General features: G+C 48.8%; 1 protein-coding gene across 1 annotated transcript; it reads right to left on the reverse strand.

Moving 5' to 3' along the window:
• Window positions 1–6,181: 6,181 nt before the first annotated feature.
• On the reverse strand, window positions 6,182–9,306 carry SUCNR1 (succinate receptor 1). The gene is made up of 2 exons (XM_050902846.1): window positions 9,275–9,306; window positions 6,182–7,132 (listed from the first exon to the last, which is right to left on the reverse strand). Exons 1-2 carry the CDS (start codon window positions 9,275–9,277, stop codon window positions 6,182–6,184), a joined length of 954 nt encoding a protein of 317 aa, XP_050758803.1. The 5' UTR covers window positions 9,278–9,306.
• Between the last annotated feature and the right edge of the window lie 12,799 nt (window positions 9,307–22,105).

Below are 22,105 nucleotides of genomic sequence, written 5' to 3' on the forward strand. Positions count from 1 at the left end.
CTATGTTCTCTAACACTAGTGATGTATATAGTATACATGTCCTCTGCTAAATTTTCCTTCTAGAAGGAACTAGTCTGTACTGCTTGATATTTATAATTCATTGTATTCTTCCATTCTGAACAGAATGGTTCTAAAACTTAATTGTATAAATAACATGGATTTTTATTTTGGCTATATATCTTTATATCTTTTTTATATCTAATTCTTCACATACAGTGAAATCAGTCTTGCCATTCACAGTTACTGTGGATATACTGGTCTGACCTCACAGCTGTCTGCTTTGAGCAGGAGGTTGGATTAGATGATCTTCTGCAGTCCCTTCCAACCTGAGTTATCCTAAGATCCTATGATATTATGTACTTTTATATTATTAAATAGAAAATATTTCCTGGGATTAAACAACAGCAGGTCTTAGAATAAATGGTCAATAAAATGCAAGTTCCTTTTCCTGCATCTTAGGCGGCGCATAAGTCCAACTGCTGGAGTACAGCATCTGCAGTGAAGACATTAAAAAGAAGGAAACATTGAAAATGACGATACGAGACACAAACCAACAGTCACCAGTATGGAATTCTGCTAAAAATGTGTGAAATGGGAAATAATATCTGCCATGAGAAATCTCAGAAGATGTTGGTCTTACGTACTGCCTGGATCTGTAAGTGCTGCAAACCCATATAATAGGCAGTGCTGCGAAAGGCAGTTTTCAAAAGCATTGGGATTTATAATCCTGAGTCTCAAAACGGTTTCAGAGATTTCAGCACGCTGTTTGTAAAGGCAAGTATTACCTGCTGCTGGTTCGGTTACGGCTGAGACACCCGCCTTTCAGCTGGACGCGGGGTTACCTGTGCCAGGTCCGCCTTTGGGCGTGCTTTAAAAGGCAGAGCCCAGCTCAACCCGTGACAAACCAGCCGTGAGTGCAAGCCCTGGAAAGATGCTGAGTGTGGCCGAGGACGGTGCCAGCTCCAGGGCTCGTCCTCCTCCTCAGGAAGGAACCGGGCGCTCAGGGTGTTGTTTGCTTAGTCAGGGCATGCAAATATTTCTAGTTTCTCGTTCTGCAGCTCCAAATCCCGCTCGTTTGTGGGAACTGAAAGGAGGCTTTGGGTTGGGCTGCAGGACCTGGGTCCGGAGGGGAAACACGGGGTGCCGAGCCTGTGCCCAGCTGAGCCTGGCCCCGCTCACCCCACGGCCCGCAGACCCTGTGCTGGAGCAACAGTGCTGGCCCCTGCGTCCCTGTGAGCAGCTTGATGCTGCCACTTCATGGGGAACTGTTGATGTGATTTTTTAGTATTCTCCTTGCAGTTTAACTGCGTAGAAAGGAAAAAGAGCTTAACAGCTGCCAGCCTGTTCCTGCTTAAGTTAGAGCTATTGCAGTCCTTCAGAATTCCAGCTAAATGAATGAATAACCAATTTTCTAATTAGCTAGCCTCTGTCTTTTAAAATTTCATGTGCCATGATATGATCAGTACACATACTAGAGAAATAATAGCATCACTATTATAAAAAAAGGTTGATATAATGGATGGGAGTTTTATTAAGTAGTGCTGGGCTCTCAGATGCACAGGCACTAGTTTCTAACTTTGCACCTTTTTTATGATGGGTATACAGTGTATATTAACAGAAAGAGCATATATTTAGAGATGATGATTACTTGCAGGGTACCAAGCTGCCGGGGAATAGCCGTGTGGGTACATGCAACGCTGGTGTGTACACAGGGAGGTATCCTTAGTGACTCAATGCACTTAATAGGGAGCAGATGACCCTGCTCACCTCAATGGACACAGCAAACCAAATAATTGAACATATTAATCCATAAGAACTGTCACTGCACATTGTTTACAAAGAGAAATCACCTCCTGGCCATCGATCACCCAGACATGGGATGCCACATGCTGTACAGATGTGTCTCTGGTGGGGAGAGGGCAGTGGCATCCAGTGTGCCCGCGGCTCCAGCCCTGTCATGGGGCTTGGACTGGCCTCGGACCAGCCTGGCCAGGGCGGTGGAGCCAGACCCCGGCAGGACCAGGGCAGTGATGCCTGCATGTTGTTGGGCCGGCAGTGCCTCCTCTTCCAGCAAACCCAGCCTTGACTAGAACATCTTAACCCAGACCTTCCACACATCAAAGCAATCTGAGCTTCTGCACGACTGTTTTCTGTGCTAAAAAACCCGAAAGCAAAACCATAAGTTTCTTCCTGATTTATACAAAGAGCCCGGAGTGACCTTCCTGGCAGTAACAGAATTGCTGCTGATGTGTGCTGATGGGAAAACCAGACCTTGCTTTGATAATGCTGTGACAGGACCACGTCCTCGTGCCTCAGCTGTGGCGGCTGGGCCTGCCTCGGAGCATCCCGTGCCTGCCTCGCAGCATCCCGTGCCCGCCTCGCAGCATCCCGTGCCCACCCACGGGCGGGAATGAGCTGGGGCGAGCGTCAGGCAGGATCAGCTCCGCTCCCCCAACAAGCCTTGCCATCCCGCGTGCTCTCTGAAGGGACAGAGATGTGTTTTCTAATATCACGAAAAGTAGGCTGTGGCTTACCATTTCGCATTCATACAGGCCTAATGAAATAGATACTTTCAAATTACCAATGAGGATGCTGCCAGGGAAGCTGCCTGTCTTCATCTGCCCTTCTGCACAGGCAGCGGCTGGGGGAGGCTGAGCTGCCAGCACTATGTGAGCTGAGTATTGCACAAGCTGTTTTCTGGAAAGCAGCTAGCAGGCGGAGGTTTATTTATCTTCTGCCTCCTCCTTCCTTCCTGCCCGGCCTTCAGTACGGGGCCTGAACGAGCGCCTGGCAGCCCCTTCCCTCCGCTTCCCCATTCGCAGCTGAGAGGTAGATGCTGAACCAGCGCTTGCACAACTGGGGGTTGCTGCCATCTCACTGCCCGGCACGTACGGCCATCACGTGGGGGAAAAAAGGGATGGCTGGTGTCATGAAACTGCCCCATGACATCAAAAGGTGAAGAAAGAGGTTTTCCATACGCTGCGAAGATGATGGCAATCACCAGAAAAGAAACAGCACTACTGAGAAGAAAGGGCACGTGGCAAACCGCCCGCAACAGGCATTGCCTCTGGCGGGCCTGGGGTGGGGGCACCGGGAACCACGGTGAGCCTCTTGCCAAGGAGCCGCCTACGTAAACCCAGGAGCACTGCAGGGATTGCAGATCGAACCCAGCGTGGTGCTCCAGCATTAACAATATTCACCACTTTATTACACTAAGCTCATGAATAACTCGGCTAGGGGAAGAGGTGACCAGGAGGTGCAATGAATTGCGTTGTGGGGCGATAGGCGTTGCATCTGGTTTGGCAGATTCCTGCATGAGACACATGGAAAATCAGAAATCAGACTAAAAAAAAAGAAATCAGGCTAAACAGAAAGTGGGTTTGTGTTGAAAATGCAAAATTTCTCTTTTCACATTCTCTCTCAAGCCCAAGATGGATGGCAGCAGTGAAAGCAAATGTAGATAGCCAGATGTAGGAGCTGACAACCACAAATCTCTAATGTGGGAAAAAAATGAAATACAAACAGCATGTCCAGGCGGAGTGTACATGGCCTTTCCACTTCTGCTACGGGATTATGTACATATTTAAGAAAACAAAACCCACCAGCTCCTCTTGTACCCCGCATAAACCCATTCACAAGAAAAAGAAGCCACTGAGCTGATATAGGAAAGCTCCAAATAGCTACAGCTTTAGAAAATAAAAATTTCTTTGAAAAGTCCTGTTCTGTCAACTGTGAAAGGCAAAGGTGAGTTTACTAAAGGTGTTTCAGCTTAATATTTATTGCTGTATGGCACTTTCCCTGGAAGAAAATTCCCCTTCAGTGCATTAGACTCCAACTTTAAAAAGGGAATATTCGACCCACTTTTGGAAATTCTGCTCTTAGCTTCCTCTGTATTGGGATGAACATGTGCAACGTCACAGTCAGCTGAATAATTGCCTCGTGGTGCTACGTACAATGGTCCTTACAAAAACAGGAGGTATTTCTAATGGAAACTGAAGTGCAGCCTTATCTGTCCCAGGCGGTGCTGCCATAACACGCACGATGGATCTTTTTTTCACCGCTGACAGAGTGATTTGGCGATTTATGTGTAAAGATTTGTTACGAAGCAAACGGAGGGCAGAAAATCAGGATTGACGCATGTTTCTTTCCAGTCAAAACTCTGGTGGACACTGCCCGGACCCCCCTCTCCCCGCCGGTGCAGCCTGGCTGCTGTTTCCAGCCCCGCCGTGTGCTGCTCCAGCACGGGAACCGCTGCCCGGCCGAGCGGGAGAGCGGCAGCCTTAGCCAGCAGCATTGCTGGGGGGACTGGGACCGGGACCGGGACCAGCCCTCCCACCGCAGACGTCTCGGGGAGCGGCGCAGGAGGCACTTGTGCGACGTTGACAGCAAAACCCTTCCCGCAGCGTCACCGGGATCAGCAGCAGCAGCAGCACCCCGAGCTCAGGGGGATCCCCGTGGGTGCCCCGAGGGTGCCTGGGTGTAGCACCCAGCACGTGCCATGGCCACCCCAGAGGAACGCTGGCACGGGTATTTGTGCGAGATACTCGCAGAGGAAGGCAGCTACGTTATCCCTCAAATTGAGCCAGATGAGTACTTTTGCTCACAGACTTTTAGGGTCTTACTGTTAACAGGAAGAAGGCAGGTGTAGTGGCTTCATGGACGTTAAAGAGAAGAGCACATAAACCAAAACACTCAACACAAAGGAGGCTTTTTTCATTTTTAACAGGATGCACAGTTTATTATCAGGCAGGTAGGTACCAGTGAAAGAGTTAAGTGTATTGCAGACGAACAACACATCGGAAAGCAGAACTAAAGTTGTCTCTGATGAGGCCTGATGGGTGATCCTTTCTCCACGCCTCGGGGAGCAGCGAGCCCCCGGGCAGCGCTCGCCTTCTGCTTCACTGGGGGCTCCTCCATCGCCTGCTGCAACGGAGGCAGAGGAGGGGGCTGCCCGCACCCTGCCCGCGCTGCTGCCCACGCTCTGCCCGGCACGCCCCGGCGCTCTCGGCAGGTCCTTCCCCAGCCCAAGCTCATACAAGCATTTCACTTCATCGATCTCTTCACCCTTTACATTTGAAGTCAGGTCAGTCGATCGGAGAGTAAGTTCGGCTGCAGCAACAATTCTGCAGGGATGTTAGGCAGAGAACCGGCTCCTCATTCGCTCCTGTTTCGTTATCGGAACTGTTAATGAAGTTCGAACTGTGAGGTCCGAATTCTGCTTCAAGCTATACATTCTGCTCACACTTATAGATAATGACATTAAAGTTAAGTAAATCTGTACTTCGAAAAGTGCTGCAAAAACACCAGTACGAGCTTGCATAGCTGTCCCAGTGACGTACGAAGGCAAATCGCAGTTAAGAACTAAAATGATGGATTTTCTTATTTTTACTTCTGCTAGCTGAATTCGGCTTTAATATCAAAGGGTGAAAGAACCTGGCTGCACACACACACGTCTTCGCTGTCTCAGTGCTTCCCTGAAACGCTTGTAAGACCAGCAGCCAAACGTTTCAGCTTTCCGCACTCCTCGCACTCGTTACAAACAAAACCAGCAACCTAGCCGCTGCCTCCCTTCGGCAATGCCGACAAAGCCTTCCACCCCGCCGTTTGCATACCCTCCCTTTTTGCCACATCCGCGATGCCAACCCTTGCCAAATCAGCTGGAAATGGAAATTGTCCCAGTTTTTTATTCTGAAAGGTAAACCTCCCAGGAGACGCAGAGTTTGCAAACACTTATGTAAAGAAGGCTCAACTTTGATCCCCAGACTCTGTTGACCATGTGAATTAGTGCCCCTGGCACATTTTATCCAAGCCTAGGTCCAGCCCAGCATCAAGTTATGGCTCACAAAGAAGCCATCTGAGAGCAGTATATTTTCCCTCTAAGAACTACCATGATGATCTTTTATTTACAATATTAATAGGCCACAGGATATCGTGCTGTGAGAGCACGGTTTCCTGCTGTCCTGTTGTGAGAGAGCATCGCTTCTGGTTTGCTGGGGTCAGATTAGCACAAGGATGTCTCCTGTACAGTAAGGTAACAAGTGCATTTAGAGGAACACAATCAGCTCACGCATATTCTATAGCATAAAGTTATCTAAAAAAAATGGCACCGTACATTTGCAAGCGCTCTCCCTAAGAGAGTTTCCTGCCCCCGTCTCCCACTACAAGAGGTCTCCTTATTCATTCATTTGCCGGTGGTTGTCAGCCTGCTCACGAGCTGCCTTATTTTTGTCATCAGCATCTCTCTGAAGTGGTCACCCATTAAGAAATAAAAAACAGGATTAATGGCACTATTCAAAAACGCAATGGGTCTCGTGATGATGTAGATGCTGTTGATGATGCCCTGCGTGCACACAGAGACATTCAAGGCTGGTATTCGGGAAGCAAGTCGGACATTGCGCATTATGTGATAGGGAGTAAAGAGCAATGAGAAGATAACCACTGTGAGGACGACCAAAGCAAGGGGTTTTTCAAGTGCCAGGGGGGAACTGAGTTGCTCGCTCCTGTTTTTAAGAAAAAGAACCATCTTCACATAGAAGCAGCACATGATCAAGAGAGGGATAAGGAACCCAAAGACAGTCAGGAACATGCTATAGATGAGGTTTTTCGTGGGGTCTCCAGAGCTTGCATAATCAAGACACTTGTAGTTATTGGCAGACGTTATAGGCTCCAGGAAAAACATCAACGGCAGCAGTTCCAGTATCACCCCGATCCATATGGCAACAGACACAATTAGGGCACTTCTCCTCTTCTGTAGAAAATGTTCTCTGAAAGGATATTTTATGAGCATGTATCGGTCAATACTGACAACCGTGAGGAAAAGGATGCTGCTATACAGGTTTGCATGCAACAGGAATCTGTTGCTGTAGCACAAGATGCCCTCCTTTACCCATTGATCTCTGGAGTAGCTGTTCACGAGTATTGGAAGAGTACACAGAAATAATAAATCTGATAATGATAAACTGAACAGGTAGATGTTGCCACTTTTCCAGTTTTTCAGGCAGAAAATATAGCCGAACACAACAATGGTGTTTCCAATAAAGCCTAAAATGAACTCAAGGCTGTACATGGTGGAAAGGTAATACTTTTCTAGGACTCTGTTCATCAGCAAACAGCCATCTGTCTCGTTCACAGCCTGGAAAGTCAGAAGAAAAAAAAAATCAACACCAGAAATTAGTAAAAGATCATTGCATGGCTATTTTTATATTGTTGCTGTAACAGGTGAATATAGCATGCTATTTCCTCACAGCTTATATGGTAAGTAGACTTGAACTCGAAGAATAACCCTTATGCACACAAGATTTCTACTTTCAGCTATTGACCAGAGTTACCAAGCAAAATGAAAACTTGCGTGAGCAAAAACCTGTGTGAGGAGTTTGAAGTAAGAGCATCACCTGAAGGCATCTGCCATAACGTGCCGGCTGCCGCCTGGCCAAACCCACGGCAGTACCAGAGGCTAGGAAAGTGAAACTGGCCTGTCACCACTTTGTCACAGCCCTTGCTGGAAGTCATCTGCCTCCCTGTTACCCAACCCCTGTCCCATGGTCTCCTCACTCATCACCGAAGAAGTGCGCTGTCGAGATTGATGAAGGATGAACTCATTAGCAGCAATATGGCCACGCTCTGACAGCGTTACTCGGAATTCATTAAAAAGTCAGGAAAGAATGTGTTTATTAAATTAATCGGACCATTTATCATGCACTTTGTACGGTTTTGCTGGTAACTCAGTACCAGAATTGCACGGAAAGCGCTGTGAGGATGAAGCGCATATCCTGTGCATCACGGCAGTGCCGGAGCACTTCCGAGCCATTCCTGCGGACACAGGGCATTTCTGCTCCTGGGGTCTGACAAGTCTCTTCTCAGTTTTCTACAAAAAGCCCTTTCAAGAAAGGAAGATTCAGTTATGACTGAGTCCTCATTGATATGAAAGCGACTGTAGTCAAGGGGACAGCACGGTCAAGCTCAGGATAAAACGCCTTGAAAGCCAAATTCACAAACTTTAAGCCACTTTTGTGACTTAACTTCTGTAACTTAACTTCCTATGAAGTGAGAACACTGTGTATGATTTAATTCAATCACAGCTCATAACTTCGGCTAAGCCCACACCCTGCGTATAATGGAGTGCCCCAAGCCCCGCCACACGGAGCGGCCGGAGGAGGAGAGGCTGTTCCCTGCCGGGACAACGCTGAGCGCCAGGCTGGCAAACGCCTGGCTGTTTGCAGCCGGGAGAGCTGCCGGCCGGGCTGCCAGCACCGCTGCCGCCCCTCCTGCACTGTTATTTCCTTTTCTCTTTGCCTCCAGACAAAGAGCTGCTCCTTTCCGCTCGGAAGTAAGCAGCACAATCGGTATTCGTTAAAGAGCAAAGCTTTCTAGGAAGCTGCACCAAGTGTGAGTTTGCCTGAGGACACGTTTTGCTTTCTTTCTAAAGGTTGGTTAAAAAAATGTTTTCATGCTACAGGGAAAGAAATAGAGGAGGATCTCAAGTGCTCAGTCCTCTCCCTCCTCAGGCAAACACACCCATACCCACCTGCAGGGGAACTGCAAGATAAGGAAAGCTTTTAGCGAGAGCCTTTGGTTAGAATACTAGCAAAACAATTAGAAAGCAGGGGGAAACAAAACATTAGAAAAATGGGATATAGATTAAAACTGAAATCAAGCTAAGTCTAAGCTCTGAAAGAGCAGCAATGTGACTGCCACAAGATCCACTAAAGACAGTCTCCTCAAATCGTGTAATTGTTTTAAGTATTTTCAAAGTTGTTCTGGTGTCTAGAATTTGTTAATAGGTCTCTGCTCTCAAAGCACTGTATTTTATTTTAAAGGTAGATCACGAGACAGAATGAAGTACAGCACCTACAAAACTTCATAAAGTTACATCCAGCAAATATCTACACTTAGACTGTGTACCACAGGAGACAAAAATTATATAGCCATGAATGCTCACCCTGGTCAGAACAACCTCACATGCAGCACCTCGCCTAACCCTGGCTGTTCAGGCTCTTGAGAAGAAACTCAACACTTTAGTCAGATTTTAATTCTAGAAAACACTGCACAAACATTAGTACTTTAAATACAAGTTATAATTTTAAAATTACTGTATTGACAGATACGTTGATTTAGGTAGTTGTTAGAAAAAGACTGATTAATCAATTTTAAAGTAAGCAGTCAGGGTAAAGCAATTAAAGAGTTCATTGAGAAATGATCGCAGGAGAGGAGGAACAGAGTCTTCTCGAGAAGCGGCAGCCTGGCAGCCGGCTCCCCGGGCAGACGGACACCTTACCATCCCCAGGGCTGGGCGCTACCTCTCCGTCAGCACTCCCGCACCATGCCTTGGCGAGAACGTTGGGATCCCTGCAGAGCAGCGCAACATCGCCGTTTAAACATAGTTTGCATATGATTCAATCATTGATGAGTCAAGGCGAAGGAGCGATTTGTTTGGCTGAGCAGGACACGGGGGCAGTTTTCGTGGGAGGAAGGCACCGCGAAATGTGTGCCAAGCCAAGGAGAGAGCAAACAAACACTTCCCCTTTGCAGAGACCTGTTTGGAAACCACCCCGGGGAGGACGGGCGGGCTGCGGCTCTGCCCGGCGCCGTGGGGAGCCTGCGGTGTGCTGCGAGCACCTGCCGAACGTTGGGCTCTGCCGAAGGATTTCACGTGAAACCCTCCTGTTTGGACGACGCGCAGCTAGATCTCACAGTGAGCCGCGGGGCTGGCAGCCGGAGGTCCCCAGCTCCAGCGCTGCGCAAAGCATTTACCCTTGTTGGGCTGCTGCGGCCGTCGAGGCGGAGAGCCCGGCGCTGCTTCCCGGAGGCGTGAGGAGGGAGAGGGCACTGCTCTTCATCCCACGTTTTGAGAGATCCCCAGAGGCATCAGGAGGGCAAAGCCTGGTGGCTTGTGTCCTGATTACACCCGGTCGTCTTCATCCACAGAGCAGTCTCGCCTGTTACACTCGGAGATCAACGCAACAGATGCAGCAGCTCAGTGGCATTCTATAGTTAGCAAACCAATTAAAACAACAACTTTTAATTACTTTAAAGCAGAGCACTAAAGAAGAGCACTTAGTTTTCATATAGTAACACATTTTAACACTTCAAAGCTTGCTGGTTTATTCATCCTTGCTATGTAACATTGTTAGGTTTTTAACTTTAAGAATATACACTGCTAATGCAAAATGACTCTGCTCCACTGCGACTAATGCACCTGAACCAGTTTATATCAGGACAAAAATTGTTTCTTGGTTTCAAACGATGCAGTGGCATTTTTATGTGCGGTTTTGATTGTGTTTTTACCTGTGGACCACTGTCTTCCACTGTTCAGGGCCCTCCATAAAAGATTAGGTTTCAATTTCTTGAGGCAAGGCACGCCCGGCCTGGGTGTCCTGGCTGCAAGTGCTGATCGTTGCCCGAGAAAGTCAGGGTGCTGCAGTTTTCTCGCATAAAAATGAACAGGAAAGCAATCTCAGTAGTGTTTTGGGTTGAACGTGACTGGGCGGCTGTGCGGCTGACACGCACGAGATGCTCCCCGTCTGGGATTTCCACTGCTACCGGGCAGGTTTGTATCCAGGGGAGATTTTCAGAAAATCCTGCGCTGTGCAATGTAAGCTTTCATACACTTCCATTTAACTTTTATTGCCGTGCATCAGCATGCTCTAAGTGAGGTTTCAAGCCAAAAAGCTGCTGCTGCTGTGTGGCCTCTCAATATACATTAGTGACCGAACACAAAAGGATCAGTCTTTCTTTCCTGGCTTGTGTAAGAAGTAGAGCTCTTCTCAGCCTGCTGCAGAAAAACCGATTCACTCTGTATGCAGGCTGCAGGACTGCATTTACAGTCACTAGGCCTACTTTGCAGGAAAAATAAAATCCCGGCATTTGGGGGGCTTATTAATCGACCCTTTAGTAAACAAGCCAAAACCGCTTTATTCACCCGTTAATGGCAGCTTGCTCAGAATCGCTGGCAGACACCAAACCAGCTACAGACACCAAACCATACTCGAGCAGATGGCCATGCATTTGCAACGCGCGCACGTATACTGACATCTAATTGCTTCATCCGATCCCAGCAAACCCAGGACATTCATGCAGTATTTAGATCGCATGTAGCAGCTGGAAAACACGGGCAGTGCCCGCGCTGCTGCGAGCTGCCAACAACACCGAGCTGCTGCTTCATCCCTCGCAGGGGACAAACTGGAGCTAAGTTCCGATGTTTTAAGCGTATTTAAAAAAAGCTGGGTTAGCCCTTTGTACAGCTTGTGTACTTGAGGACAAGGCCACCCTCAGGCAGGAGAGGAGCCCCGGGGGTTGCAGCAGAAGCCCGGATGACAGTGGGTGACAGCGGGTGACAGCAGCGGCGCTGCGCTCCGGCTGGGACGGTCCCTTCCCTAGGGAACGCAGCGGAGGTCTCGCCCAGGAGACAGGGATGTTTCAGCCGCAGGCAGAGCACCGCTGGGGTGGGTATCTCCAGTTCTCGGGCGGACTGCTCGGTTTCAGGGTTGTGGTCTTCCCAGGCTCATCCCTGCTCCTGACTGCGCAGGGAACAGCGCACGGTCTCATCCCGACCGGCCCGGGATCGAGCCTTCTCCAGGGGGTCACTGCCATGGAGAGCGTTTCAGAGCAAAGCTTTGAGGTTGCCTGCAAACACGGCCACCGCAGGACTAACTAAAATCTCTTTTGAAAGCAACTTCCTTCCTTTTCAGAAGCAAATAAGAAGAACTGAGAAGATCAGGTTCACTTTTCTCCTCTCCATGCACCCTATAGCCCTGCGGTGCCGAAGGAGCTCCTGTACTTGGCGAGTGAGTGCTCAGAAGCAAAATGATCCAATGCTCCAGACAAGCAGCACATCTTGAAAAAGCGCAAGAAGAAAGAGGAGCGCCAGTGAAAGACCGAGTTTTAAAAGAGCTCTGTGAATTTCCACTACGAGATTTAAAAATAAAAAGGAGAGAAGAGCTGGGCAGGTTTGGGACGAGTGGCAGGTACCTGCCCCACCAGGCCTCCGTCCCGGCCACAAACATTTCTGTTTGTCAGGAATGAAAATTCCTGGAAATGGCAAGTTTAGCAAATGCAGCTGAAGTACAGTTACATTTCTTAAATTTAAGCCAGAATTCGTATGCCTCATTTTTAAAGCACAAGTAAAAAGAGAAAGAAGCTACAGGTCATATGTAGATGGCTGCAGGAAAACTATCGTAAGCTGGAAAAAACCTTAATAAAATAAACTGCTAAATGACACATTAGCTTTCATTGGAAATAATCAGCACAAGCGTGTATTCAGCATTACTTTGCCTTGGCGAATTATATAAAAGAGCGGTTTCTGAATTTTACCTGCCCAACGAAATTAAAATTTTAAAAAGATAAATCAGAAAACAAACAGATGTTGAAACTGCTCATTAGTTTAGCAGTGCTGTGGGCCATGCCGATGCTTCGCATGGAGCAGCGGTCTGGTTTTACAAGAGCCAGGAGCTACTGTCGTTCCCTCCTGTCACGGTAACGGCGGGCTGAAACGGGAGACCCCACTGCGGCAGAAGGAGCAGCTGCCGCCTGCCCGGAGCCGCTGGTTTTGCTGTACAACCAGCCCGCCCTGGCAGCGAAACTGAACAAAATGTGAGAAATCAACCAAAGGAATAAATACGGGTTTCCTTTATGCTCAAAATAAGTCTTCTAGGCGTGCATACCTTGCGCCCCAGCTACTGGGGGGATTTCCATTTCTTTGCTATGATCAGCAGTAACTTGGCTTGAGATTTAACAGGGCGATGATCTCCGTGTCTTTTTACAGTGGGGAGACAGCTATCAACGTACACAGAGCTGTATGGAAGCTGTGAGCAGCAACCACTACATTTCTGCATCAGTATCATGATAACGTGCCATAAAAAATCCAGAATGGAACGGAACGGGCACTGATAATGTAAAGAGCTCATCACAAGTGAGTCATCGTACGTGACTGGTGATGGAAGAATTTTATGGGGGATGAAGTGCTGTGAAACAATTTAGCGCGTATGTGCAAAAAGCTCACAGCAGATGATCAACTAAAATGAGACTTCTTTAAATGACCAAGTAAAGCATTATAAAAGGTAATACATTACATGAACCCATCATTTTAGAGCACTACTTTGTATCAGTAACAATTTGCAAGGAAAACTAATAAATTAACTGATCTTAAATCACTACATCTTTCATACAACTGTATTACAAAGCCAGGATTTCTTCAAGGAGACCTGGTAGGTTATGCCAAGGCACAATGCTTGGAGCCCTGGAGGAAAGGGATCTAGTGGTCATGACATGTCTGGATTTTCAAAAAGGCTTTGATGAGGTCCCACCCACACCACAGATTTGTGAAGAAATCCATTTGCTCTGTGGGTTTGTCGGGGTGAGTCCTGGAAACCCCCATGGCCACCAGTTCCACCCCCCAGCCTGTTCCTGTGGACACATAGCACGAGTCCTGGGGTGCGCTACAGTAATTTGGGATTTTCCTTCTCTGGAATCAGTTGCCATCGGCAGGGCAGGAGGGAGCCAGGCTGGCATCAGGGCGCAGGGGAGACCGGAGCTCAGCAGGCAGGCTGGCAGCCAGAGCCCGGCCCTGGCTTCATTGGGTGAGACAGATTCACATCCAGTTTCTTTGCCAAATGAGTCAAAACTTCTGCTTTTATCATTGGCACAGAATGTCTACCATAATATTTTTCACTTACTGCATTTAAATATTATGATTAGATATGACAAGAGGAAATTATAGATCACTAATAATTCATACTTCACGTGAGCAATTGCCAGCATATATATAAAGAAGCACCAGCCTCACGCCTTGTCACTGTCTCACCTGAGGACTGGGAAGAGCCGGCACCGCCGGCGTGCGGGGGAAGTGGAGCGCTTGCAATAACCATCCACACAACGGTACGTGACTGGGAACCGGGTTCTTCCGAGCTTTACTCCTAGCAAATGCCGATCCCAGTACAGGTTCAGAGACAAATGCTTTTCTACAAAATATAATGACCAGAATTCTTCCTGCACCTTTGGGGTTTGTTTGTTTGTTTGTTTTGGGGTGGTTTTTGTACATAACTTCTGGTACTTTCTGGGTATGTCATGAACATATTCAGGACAAACTAGAAGCATTCAAAGCAATCAACTGAAGTTAGGTAGCATTATGCTAAAGTAGATCTCATATAGGTTAATGATAATTAAAGGCCGTTTCTTTTTCTACCTATAGCACTAAAAAAAAAAAATCAAATATTAGCTCCAAGGATGGTGAGCAGCGAGCAAAGTGTTTTCTCAACAGAATTTTCCCCCCTGGCTCTGTCTCCTCCTCTGCTGACTTGTTGTCCAAGGTGGTGGTTTAGAGCTCTTCAAAATACTGAGGACACCTCCCTACAGCACGCCTCGGGGGACCGAAGGTGCTTCTGGACCAGATGGCTCTCCCCTGCTCGCAGCCCCATGCATGCCCCGAAGGCCACGGCAGGGACCAGCCGCCCGCTTGCCAGCGCACGGCTGTGGGACAGCCACGTGCCGGGGTACAGACACGTGCCGGGGTACAGCCACGTGCTGGGGTACAGCCACGTGCCGGGGTACAGCCACGTGCCGGGGTACCCGCCGTTCCAGAACACACGTTCCTGGGAAACGGTAATCCCCACAGAGCGCTTTTCCCTCAAAATACTGCACGCCCATCGTCTCTGGGTGAGATTATTTTCCAAGTGCCTACGTCCTTGATGGATCATTTATTTAGACACTGATTCAAAAGCAACTGATGGTCTTTTCCTACATAACAGGCTTTAGGAGAACACAGCCACCGACATCCCCATTCAGTTCTCTGCTGCAGGCTGTGACAGCTTCTTATTCTGTTAAAAACAACAACTGCATGCAAACAACCGATCAAAGCATCCAATAAAACCAGTGTCTACAGCGAAAATAGTGTTGCGAGGCCAGAACACCAGGTGTGTGTGCTGGGTCCTTTCAGAGCACGTGAGGAGACCTCTGTTTGCCTGATAAGGTTTCCAGCACGGGTAATAAGGAAACTTTAATTACACAATGTTGACACAAGTCACAACCTCTAAACGCTCAGGCAGCTGGTATGTTTTTCCACTCTTCCACTGAAAGGCAGAGTGATTTATTTTTCAAAACCAATTGTGCTTGTGAAAGACGTTGTTCTGCCTGGCAGCAGCTCGCAGAGCCATGCTGCACCCCATGGGGTTGACTTGGGAAACCTATTGCCATCCAGATCTGCTAACTGTACCTTATGTCACCCAGAGGGGTTTAAAGGGTGTTTCGAGGAATATAAGGTATCTCGTATACAGCTATACTGAAAGAACAAGTTAATACATGTTGCAAAGTCAGTACTCGGGCATTTACATTTACATTTGCTTATACAAGTCCAACCTTCCAGAACAGATTTGGGTCCAGAAGGGAGGAGAGAGACAGTTTTGGGGTGGAGGCACGTTAGAGAGGCAGGGGTGGAAAGCACGAGTGCTCCAAAGGTGCATTAAAAGCCTGGTGAGCAGGAGAGATTCTGCCCGTGTGCGAGCTGCAGCATCCCGTGGGGAGCCCTCGTGCAACAGCAAGCACACCGGCAGCGTGCCAGCAGCGCCGGGGCCGGAGGGGACAGGAGCAGCAGGAGGTGGCCTTGGCCACCACGCACAATTTGCTGATTCTGGGTACGTGTCCATAGCGACTTAGCAGGAGGGAAATTCATCCCGTACCTGGGAACCCTCATTCCTACAGTACCCCAATAACACGGCTTTTTGTTGCAGTCAGCTGGTCTTTCAAGGAATGTCGTCAGCAGAAATCTTTCCACTGAGAAACAGCCTAACGCAACCACCGTCCACTCAAAAAGCAAACAGCCCCTAATGATTACAGAACTTCTTCGCGCTGTTTTTATAGATGTCTATAGTATTTCTCAGGCAAGCTGTTGAAATGGTGCCGCCCAGATTTAACCCTGCAGCTCCCAGGCAATTGGAAGCAAGTTTGCAAAAATCAGGCATTTAGACTGGGAGACAAGGGCAGGCTCTGGCTGTAAATTAATGCCGTGCTATTAAATTCACTGGGTTCTTTAGCATCTTGTGGGCTTTCAAGAAGAAATGCAACTGGAGTCAGGCACGTTTGTTGTCATTAAATACCCATGAGTTGATTTATATTAGACTGAGGCCTATTGACTGAGTCATGCATATTTAACAATTTATTATGATGTATTTGCATTTGACTGACTGGAATGAGTCATTAAGGTTGACCCTGAGTGAAATGTGGTGCCTTTCCTGCAGAGCCCTTTAAACGGGGGATGTTTATCCCCACTCGGGATTTGTCCCTGTGAGCAAAGCGGAACATGGGCATATTCTTTTAGGTTATAAATTATTACTAGGGGAAATTAATTAATACCTTGCCCTGGCCACCATGAACTAGTAGAAGAGAACGTTGTGATGACAACTGCGGTGCAAATGGGTCAGCACCACATGCTGCTGCTATACAGCAGCCCAGGCGGCACTGGGCACAGCCTGTACAGCCTGTTACTGTAAATGGGATAGCCTAACGCTGTTGCTACCCTTGGTACAAAGGGATAGAATTAAATGTTTACTTTGGTTTATCTGTGGCTTGTTTGTACTAGCCCAGCAGTACCTGGTTTCCCTGTACTCTGGAATAAATGTGACCCATTTCTCCTCTGCTTCAGTCCCCAAGCCAAAGTCATCGTGTTTGGACTCAGATGCTCGTTTGCCAGGGCCCCGCCGGAAAAATGCATCCGTGCTCTCCACGCCTATAGCTCTCTCTGAGGAAGAGGCCCCGGCTGGCCCATTATTGGGGGATGTTTGTAGGGTGCTCCAGATATTTCCAATGCGAAAAGCAGCCCACACTCCAGCAATCTCACTGTACCCCCGGTGTTGCTGTTCCTCCTGCAGGCACGTGGCACCAGGACCCCAGCTCCAGGCTGAGCCTTGCTGGTGCCCCATGGTAAAACCTCCCACTTGGCTGATCCCCAGGGACAGGGAGCCAAGGGACAAGCGGGTGCCAAGGTGCCATCACCCCTCTAAGCACGAGGGCCGTCACCCCTGCAAGCACGCACCGCACCGCTGCACGGCTGTGCTCGCGGCGTTTCAGCAGCGGTGCTCCCACCCTCCAGCGGCAGGTTTGGACAGACCCATGGAAGCCCCCAGCTGCCCCGTAGTTTGGGGTGAAGCTTTCCTTTGCTGAGCGAGTGTAAGGTAAAGTTCCCAACCTCCGACACTTCCCGCGGGTCAGCTGTGAAACCTCCAGCTCTAACACGGGCACTGCCCCACTGAAGGAAAGCGGCGATGCAAGCACTTCCCTAGCAGAGCCAGCTTATAAACATAATTCAAAACCAGTTTTGTTTGGTTTGAGCGTAGTTTAGCACAAATGCCAGATTTCTTGGAATAACGACATCTGAATCCAGCGAGGAAAAATCAAGCAGAACCAGGCGAGGACGGCAGGACGCATTCCCAGTGCAGTACTAGGAGCATTTGCCATACGCCTCGAGGGCTCCAGCAAGGAACGCTGCAAGCCCTGCGGCACTGCAGCCCCTGCCCAGCCTTGCCGGCGGGCAGAGCCGGGCTGGCACGGCTCTCCTCGCTCTGCACCGGCCCCATCACGGCCGGGCTCTGTGGTGCCAAACCCACAGCCTGAGCTGCACCCGTTCCCCGCTGCCGGCCTCCAGCAGTGTTAAGGTTTTGCTAAAGAAAAAAGGAAAAAAAAAAAAGCTATCTTAAGGTGTTGAATGTTCAAAATCAAATAAATCTAGCATTATAGCAGGAGAGGCAGCCTGCCCTGACGCAGGCAGCTCCTACCACCACCCTCGCTCAGGTACGGTGCCCAGCCTTTGGCCACGGTTGTGCTCGAAGGCGGTCAGCTCCCCCCAGCAAGGCAGCGTTTCCCACACAGCATTTGGCCAAACTTTGTGACTCTTCTCCATAGTGCGGTATATTTAATAGCTGAATAATCAACCAAAGCCCCAGGAGGATTATACTGCATGGACCTTTTGCAGCCATTTCTGTAAAGCAGAAGTTACATTTTTTTTTTTTCCATCACTGCCTTGAAGAGGCAATGGATGAGTCTCTCCGGCTCCTAAAATCAGTACGATTCAGGATGTCGGAGAGTAAACGGCAGGCTTGAGGAGTTAGAAAGACCCACAGCATCGCAGTGACTAGAACCCGATGGAGGAGGGAGGGTGCAGAGGCATAGGGTGGGAGAAGGGCTGAGCATCTCCAGGCTGGCGGTGGCAGGGGGCCCTGGGGGCCAGCACCCGGACCCACCCGTCTCAACAGCACCGTGCTGGGCAAGAGACCTGGCTTTTATGAATTGTTGTGTGCAAACGAGCAGCACGTATAAAGAGCAGATAAACCCCAAATGAATCCACTCCCACCTGCGTATCCTCTGCCCGCAATTCTGCTTTTATGACAGCAGCATCTGAGCAAGCCTGCAGTGTAATGGCTGTACGTAGGGTGTTATTTGCATAAAATGCCTCCATAATACACGTCTCATATACAATCGCTCCCCCTTAGCACTTTGCCATCTGTTATTTGGAATTGTACTAATTATATGCAGGGCCTGAAAATGAGGAAAGACATGAAATTGCTTCAATTATTCAATTAATTTTTTCCCTGGGAGGAATAGATCTTCATTAATAACGTGTGCTTCCAGAAGTCCAACACACAGATTTCTTTTGCTCCCCCCTCAAAGCCATAAAGTCCCTTTTTCAACCCCCACCTCCCAGGGGGAAGAGGAGGATGAAGAGGCCTTTACTGCTCTCAGCTGCTGTGCAGAAACTTCACCCTGGAGCCTTCCTCCTCCTCCTCCTCCTGCTCCCAGAAGACCAGCCCAGCCATGCGGCCAGGCAGGAGGGAGATGGGAGACCCCCAGCTTGGGCTCTGCCGCCACGAGCCCTCCGGAGCGATGTGTTCTGGGGCTCCCTCCCCACACAGCTGCAGGTGTGCAGAGAGCACATAAATATCAATACAAAACAATATACATAAAATATATATCATGCTCTTATAAGTGTATTTGTTTATAAAATACAAATGGCAGCTGAGGCCTGGTGAGTAAGCCCAGTACAGAAGAGAAGTTGTTAAATACAAGGTGATGATACACATCAGTGGAAGTCTGAATAATACCATGATTATTTTTAAATGGGAGAATAAACATGGTTCAGCTGCTAAAAATACCTTTTCTTTTTTTCCTTTTTTTTCCCCCCTCCCCTTCATTGTGATGTACTTTAATGTTAGCAAATATTGACCCTATTAATATCTGGGATATAAAAAGCTATTTAGCTTTTGTCTGAAGACAAGGCCAATAAATCAGATAATATTTAAGCATTACAGAAGCAGCTTTAAAATTTCCCACGTGGCTGATAAATAATACTGGCTTCTCATTTACCAGCTTTTAAATGTTTCATTCATTCAGGCAACTGCTGCTGCACTGAAGGATAAAAGGGGGCTGAACAAATGGAGCGTTTCTTCTTCCACGCTGCAGTAAAGCTTCAAAGAACTGGTAACAGAGCAACAAAGACATAAGCCTCCCGAACGGCACCTGCCCTTGCCGCTGCCTGGCGATTCCAGCAGGCCGGCACGGGTGAGTTCGCGCGGCAAGGCTGGGCATCAGTCTGTTTGCAAAAACAATATCCCGGGGCGGACGAGCACTCTTCACAGGTAGTTAATAACTAACTCCCCCTCAGCCCTTTCGAGTCACCATTAGCGAATTTGTATAAACCATACCCAACAGCCCAGGCTGAAAGAAATAAAGGTGTAAAATGCAACTTTTTGGTTTAGGTTTTTTTTGTTTGTTTGTTTTTCCAGCTTTGTGGATGGTGAGACAGCCAGGGCGCTGCCGGGAGAGCCGAGCCGCGACGCGGGCCCCCCACACCTCTCTCCCCTGACCCCCAGATCCTGCCCACCCTGGTACCCTCTGCCAGCATGGTCGAGCCCTGGGAGCGGGCAGCCGGGCAGGCACCGGCACTGCGGGGATGGGAAGGTCTCTCGGTCCGGCACAACACCGAGGGGGCAAGGGCCGGGCCGGGGGGTCCCTGCAGGGCTCTGCCCAGGGCCACCACGCTCTGGCATGAGGGGCTTCACCGGCGCTGGGGACACTGAAGCTGCAGCAGAGGCAGGGAAGGAGGGCAGGTCACAATCCTCGCCTAGCCTGAAACACGCTCTCCCTCGAGAAAAACAAACTGTACAGCAAGGCAAAGACAAAAAGGCGCACTACTTCTTCCAGAAAAAGGCGCACTACTTCTTCCAGAAAAAGGCGCACTACTTCTTCCAGAAAAAGGCGCACTACTTCTTCCAGAAAAAGGCGCACTACTTCTTCCAGAAAAAGGCGCACTACTTCTTCCAGAAAAAGGCGCACTACTTCTTCCAGAAAAAGGCGCACTACTTCTTCCAGAAAAAGGCGCACTACTTCTTCCAGAAAAAGGCGCACTACTTCTTCCAGAAAAAGGCGCACTACTTCTTCCAGAAAAAGGCGCACTACTTCTTCCAGAAAAAGGCGCACTACTTCTTCCAGAAAAAGGCGCACTACTTCTTCCAGAAAAAGGCGCACTACTTCTTCCAGAAAAAGGCGCACTACTTCTTCCAGAAAAAGGCGCACTACTTCTTCCAGAAAAAGGCGCACTACTTCTTCCAGAAAAAGGCGCACTACTTCTTCCAGAAAAAGGCGCACTACTTCTTCCAGAAAAAGGCGCACTACTTCTTCCAGAAAAAGGCGCACTACTTCTTCCAGAAAAAGGCGCACTACTTCTTCCAGAAAAAGGCGCACTTCCAAAATTTCTTATAATTATTATAGTTAGAACATTCTTAATGTAATTTCAAAGTTTTTAGATTCTTGTCCCAGTTTAACATCTCTACAAACATCGCATAGATTCATTTTGTTTCTCAGCACAGTTTTCTAAACCTTGATTATTTTGAGGCCAGAGCCTTAGCAAAGCTACCTTAGTCACATGAGCTGGCATCTGTCATTACAGTGTCTTCCAGGAGGCTTATCAATAAGGAATACCTGAATTAAAGGGTCTCTCTGCAGCAGCTTCTGTTGTTGCCAGAACAGTCGGGTGTCCAGCACGGCGTCAGATAAGCGATACCAGGCAGCTCCGGGTTCTCCTCGCTGGTAAGGCAGGTTTGAGATGTGCTGTCCTCTGCTGGGGAGCGTTCAACCTGGGGCTCCTGCCTAACCTTAGCGTGAAAGAACAAAACAAAACCAGACAGCTTTATGGGTTATAACCCTTAAAGGGAGCCTTTGCAACTGCTTCTGTGAAGCACTTAATGACAACAATGAATACGTGGAGCAGCACCAATGTGATTGGGCCTTAAACTGAATTTGCTAACAGGGAACAACTTAAGCAACAATTCAAAAAATACTAGAAAACCAAAACTATTCGCCAAGTTGTGTTTTTGGGGGGCGTTGTTTGGTTTTTTTGGTTTTGTTTGTTTGTTTCGGGGGGGGTTGGTTTTTTTTCGTTTTGTGGGGGGTTTTTGGGGTTGGTTTTTTTTTTTAAACCAGTATAGTACTTCAGCAAAAAGTTAAGGACTCACTGCCAACATCTTTACTGCTTTATCTCCTTGATGCCTGCTTGGTCAGATTCTCCATTAGTTTAAGCATTTACTCGTAAGGCATGGCTTCACCTCCTCCTTCACCACCTCCCCAGGCTCTCTTCTCAGCCGACAACCGTCCCGTCAGCAAGCCTGCCTCCCCTGCCAAGCCCTTCCCAATGCCTTCCATGAGTATTTGTCTGAAGAAACAGAGGAAATGCCAGGACCCAACATCAAAAGCCCTCCCCGGGCTTTGCCAGGAGCTGCACGCACACACCGTGCTACGCCTGCGTCAGGGAAGCGCAGGAAGGACCAACGGCCCTGCTCGGGGTGCAGGGGCAGCAGGTAGCAGTGCCCTCCTGGCAGACTCCCCTGCTGCTGTCACGGCATCGGGTGCTCCCCACGTCCCCGCCGTAGCCGATGCCTGAGCCAGCGTGGAGGAGGAGGAGGAGGGTGTCCCAGGTCTGCTCCCGCTGGGCTGGCACGCTTTCTGCGGGGCAGATCCTGCGCAGGGTCCCACGGTGCTTTGAGGCCACCCGGGCTGCCCCGGCCGGTGCTTGCCCAGCTCTTCAGTCTGCCGGGAACAACCACCCTCCTGCTTGTCGTGCTAGTCCTTG

Source organism: Gymnogyps californianus, chromosome 10 (genome assembly GCF_018139145.2).
Source record: "Gymnogyps californianus isolate 813 chromosome 10, ASM1813914v2, whole genome shotgun sequence".
Taxonomy (NCBI): domain Eukaryota; kingdom Metazoa; phylum Chordata; class Aves; order Accipitriformes; family Cathartidae; genus Gymnogyps; species Gymnogyps californianus.